This window comes from Acanthisitta chloris, unplaced genomic scaffold (assembly GCF_000695815.1).
Source record: "Acanthisitta chloris isolate BGI_N310 unplaced genomic scaffold, ASM69581v1 scaffold9484, whole genome shotgun sequence".
Lineage (NCBI taxonomy): Eukaryota > Metazoa > Chordata > Aves > Passeriformes > Acanthisittidae > Acanthisitta > Acanthisitta chloris.
The window spans coordinates 5,895-10,543 of NW_008668774.1; the positions used below are offsets into that span (position 1 = coordinate 5,895).

General features: G+C 57.1%; 1 protein-coding gene across 1 annotated transcript in view; it reads left to right on the forward strand.

Moving 5' to 3' along the window:
• Positions 1-319: 319 nt before the first annotated feature.
• The window catches only part of OPHN1 (oligophrenin 1), a gene marked incomplete at both ends in the record, with an annotated part of 27,884 nt that continues 23,554 nt past the window's right edge, over positions 320-4,649 (forward strand). Inside the window, 2 exons of the mRNA XM_009073070.1 lie at positions 320-415; positions 4,029-4,090. Of these exons, the coding sequence (XP_009071318.1) occupies positions 320-415; positions 4,029-4,090 (158 nt within the window). The remainder of the gene's footprint in view (positions 416-4,028; positions 4,091-4,649) is intronic.

Consider the following 4,649-nt stretch of genomic DNA (forward strand, 5'->3'; position numbering starts at 1 on the left):
TTCCTGCAGGGAAGTGTGTTAATGTCCCTTCCTGTACGTGGCAGGACACAAGGACATCGATCAGTTGTACTGTGTGGTGCATCCATTAGTGCTGCAGAAGCTTTTTCAGAGAGAGAAAAACCCTAAACTCAAAGCTCTCTGCAGTCTCTGAGGGTTATCAGCACTGCGGCGTTTTCTGCAGGGCTAGAATTCCTGATGCTTGTGGATTTTCCTGACCACCTCTCTATGGTTTTCTTCTGTTCAGGATACATTTCTGAGACCTGCAGCCTCTGCATAACAGTGACACAAACCCACAGCTGATTGCTCTCTCCCTTTCCAGGGTACTCCTCAGCAGTGCAGAAGTTCTCCCAGACTCTGCAGTCCTTCCAGTTTGACTTCATTGGTGACACACTAACGGATGATGAGATCAATATTGGTGAGTTCTTTGCTTTTTCAGCAACTGGAACAGTCTCCCTCTAGGAATTAGGCTGGTGGTTCTGAAGCAGCCCCAGGAGCTGGGCTCCAGTCAGCTCTTCCACCACCTCTTCTACAAAGTTGAATTGTCATGGGTTGAGTTTCACATTCCCAACTCAGCGGATAATCTGCAGAGGTTTTCCATGGCTCCAACCCTGCTCCATGCTGCCAGGGCTGGGGAGGAGGTGGTGTGTGCTGATCTCCCAGCCAGCTCCACTTCCCAGTGCCACAGCTGGAGCACTGGCTGCTGCTCTCAAAGCTGCCTGGAAAGGCCTTGGAGGGGCCAAGTGCCCCAGGCTGCAAACTGCTGGGGGAAGGATTGTTGGATGTGAACCTGTGGAAATAGTGGCCAATCTGTGGGCAGGGTAGTGAGTGTGGGGCTGCTCCCTGCACATCTGTCTGGGGATTGGCAGTCCTGGAGCTGTGTTACCTCCCTGCCCCCAGCACAGCTCAGCACTGCCCTGGGGAGCTGAACCTAACGGGCTGAATGCCCCAAATCCAGGGCATGCCACACGGATCTGCTCGTGGATTAGGGGCAGGTGCTGGAGGCTGCAGGAAGATCTTCCAGCCCCAAGGGTCTGACCCGGCACATGGAACAAAACCCTTGGGGCACGTCCCTGGGGTGAGGGTTTGGGACTGCCTGTTGGGGGGCACAGGGCATTCCCCAGGCTGCTCTTGGGGACTGCACACAGGAGAAAAGCCCAAAGCAAACCAGCCCTGCCAGGCACTGGTTCAAGGGTGGCTGTGTGTGCCATTGCTGATGTCAGGTCTCGGCTGCCATCGGACGGGGAAGGAAGTGGAGCCTGTTCCTTGGGCTGTTGTATTTAGAGCCTTGTGAAGCTGGTTGCAGCCTGTCCCTCCACGGCTGGTTTCCTTTATAGAAAGTCTCTAGATGAAACCCACTGGAAATGAGTCAGCCTCCAATCTACCAGCAGCAGAGTTGCTGAGTTTCCAACAACCTCTGAGCCGGGGAAGGGAGAACACTGCCCTGCCAATGCCCCTCCTGGGAGCAGAGGGGCCTGAGGCAAAAAGCCACCAAGGAAAGGAGTGTCCCTCCTCTTGGCTGGAAGGGACAAAGCTCCAGCAGACGAGGAAGACTGCTGGGAATGGCAGAGGTTGAATGGAGGGATCGTGGGCGGAGGAGAGCAAGAAGAGATCACAGCACATGTAAAACTCTCCGTGGTGAGAGGAGCACGTTTCCCTTCTGGTTTGCTGGGGAGGGTTTGTTTTGCTATTTCAAGAAGAGGTCCCTGGTTTCCCTGTGAAGAAGCCCACGCTGTGTTCCTTCTCCCACCCAAGCCCTGCTGGGTCTGGGGCTCCCTTATTCCTGGCACAGCAGCAGGGCGTTAACAGCTCCATAGCAGCTTCTATCTCCTGCGAGGGTGCCAGGGATCTGCGTGGGAGCTCATCTGCTGTGCAGGATATGGGAACGAAGCACAACACTCTCACGGAATGCAGGGAAGGTGTTTGGGCTGTGGATAAACAGCCAGTGGCACACTGCTCTCACCATGTGGGCAGGGGGCGGGTGGCACTGCTGGGGCAGTCAGGGCACTGGGCTGGTGCTGTCTGTCACCAGGGGCATTTAGCACCAGCAGTGTGTCCCCACGGGGATGTCAGTGGTCACAGGTGCACCTGAATTACCCCATGGCTGTGGTACCTCCTGTGGTCCCTCCTGAGGTCCCTCCTGTGATCCCTCTCTGGTCCCTCCTGCAGTCCCTCTGTGATCCCTCTGTGGTCACCCCCCGTGGTCCCTCTGCTGTCACCACACAGGTGACAGCCTGAGCCTCCAGTGTGTGGTGCAGAGAAAACTCAGTGAGCTGCTTTGTGACTGCAGCCAAGAAACGTGTTCCTGGGCCCTTCCTGTAGAGCAAAGGGGAAAAGCAGCCAGGGAATGTTTTAGGTACTGCCATATTCCCTCTAAGTTGAGGGCTGGATTCTCTTGCTCTCCGTGGTAGTTCCTTTCCTGGCTCAGACCCCTGGTGTCCATGTGCTCCAGGTTTCCCACCATCCTGGGGAGGCACAGGGACAGCCCAGCGTGGCCTGGGGGCAAGCACAGTGAGCCAGGCATGGCTGGGTGCTGGAGCCGAGCTCAGAAGTTCCTGACTCATCAGGAAGGTCTGTTGTGCCCATGCCATGTCACAAGGCTGCGGTTGTTCCCTTTTATGTCTGTCTCAGCAGCTCTAGGGTGAATCCTCTCGCAGTGGATTCTGTCAGGACAGGTGTCTCTCCAGAGGCAGTGCCTGTGGATGAGGGGAGAGGGCCCTCAGCTTGCCCCTACTCGTGGGATGAGCTGTTCCTGATGTGCTCCCTCCTGTGCTGCCCTGCTTCAGCTCTGGTCCCAGCCAGAGCCTCTGCGAGTCACCTCAGGTAGCCTTTGAATAGCTCAGCAGTGGATGTGTGAGACCCTTCCCAGCGAGGGAGGGTCTGAACTCAGGCACAGAGCTCCTGTGGGTTTGGCAGAGCCATTCTGTGCTGTACACACAGCAAGGGTGAGTGTGGGACCCGTCAGACCCATTCCACACTGTGCTGAGCAGCTGGAACAGTGGGAAGTTCTCCCAGCTAACTTCCAGGTAGTTCCCAGGTACTGAGGCACTCAGGCTGTTCCCCCAGGCATCCAGCACACAGCTGCTGCCTGCGTGGGCAGATGTTTGCTCAGCCTTGCCTTGCAGCCTGCAGAGTAGGAGCTTGGCAGAGCCCCTTGGCTCAGTGCTGTCAGCGCTCTGCTGCCGAGAGGTTTCCTCCCCTGCAGAAAGTTCAGCCCTTCCAGAGTTCTGCTTCAGTGGGCAGGGAGAGAGGCTGTTTCCCCTTGGTGAGAGCCCTGTTGTGTGGGCAGAGGCAGCTACTCTCACCTCCTCACCTCTTTCCCCAAACCAAACAAACCTAGTTGTTTCACTTTGTTAAAGGAGAGGTTTCATGGTATTTTTGTTCCACTTGGACTCCCAGGAAGGTGCTGATCCATGAGATCTTCTTGTTTCACTTTTGACGTGTTGGGGAGTGCTGTCAGTGTCTGTGACTGTTTTACACCTGCTGCCTTTCCTCCTATACACAGACTTTGTGTTCCTGCCTTGGCATTCCAGGCTGCTTTCATTTCATTTTCATCCTGGTCCTGGTGAGCTCCTGCAGCTCTTCCCAGGGCAGAGGTGCCAGGCCCTTCCCAGCACTGCAGGGGCCATCCAGATGGGACAGACAGCTCCATCCTGCCCACAGCCCTTTCTGTGGCAGAACCTGTCCCTCTGCAGGCCCTGGAGACAGTGATTGTCCCTTCTCCCATGTGCCCCTTCCCCTGTCTGTCCCTTCCCTGTCTGCCCCTTCCCTGCCACTCACCTTGCCATCCCTGTAGCACAATTCCTAATGAAAGCTTACTAACATACTCTTCTCTCCACAGAGCCTGCCCTCCCTCTCTCCTCTGGGCTGGGTAGATAAATACCCTCCTGTCCAGCCTGCAGCGGCCTTGCCTCCACTTCTTCTCTGTGTTCTGGCCGTGCTGGGGGTGCAGCCAGACTGGAGTGTCCCAGCACGTCCCACACTCCAGTGCCATTCCCAGCCCCACTGACCAGCCTCTTCTTTCCTTGCAGCCGAGTCCTTCAAAGAGTTTGCAGAGCTGCTGCACGAGGTGGAGCTGGAGAGGTCCATGATGGTAAGAGGATCTGAACTGGGCTCTGGTTATTCCCACCACGGTGAAATGCCAAATCATGGCTACGGCACCGTGTGCCTCAGTGTGAGGCTTCCCATCGCAGGGAAGTGCTGGGAATGTTGGGCTTTGAGCTGCTCTGATGCATGGTGCCATCCCCATGGGCGCTGAGCATGGAGAGGTGCTGGGTGGGGAGGGCTGGGGTTGTCAGGGCAGTGTCCAAAGCTCCATGGGTCAGCCACGGAGCCGCAGCCCCCGCGGCCGGAGCAGGCTGGGCCAGGCGTGTCCGAGCTGCTGGCCAGCTGGTTTGGGTGAAACCAGGTGTTAGGGAGTAAGTGCTTTCACTCTGGTTTTGGTGGGGGCAGGCAGGTGCCCCCGAGCCCCTGAGCCCCTGCCTGTGCCAGCCCAGCTCCCCAGGGCCATGCCTGCCACCGCCTCCTGCTGCCTCTGCAGAGCTCTTCAGAGCCAGTGCTGGCTTCCCATTCCACCCCTAATTCCAGGAAAAACACGAAGGTTAGGCTCGGGGAAGAGCTTCGCAGCATGCCAGGAATGTGCTGCTTGGCTC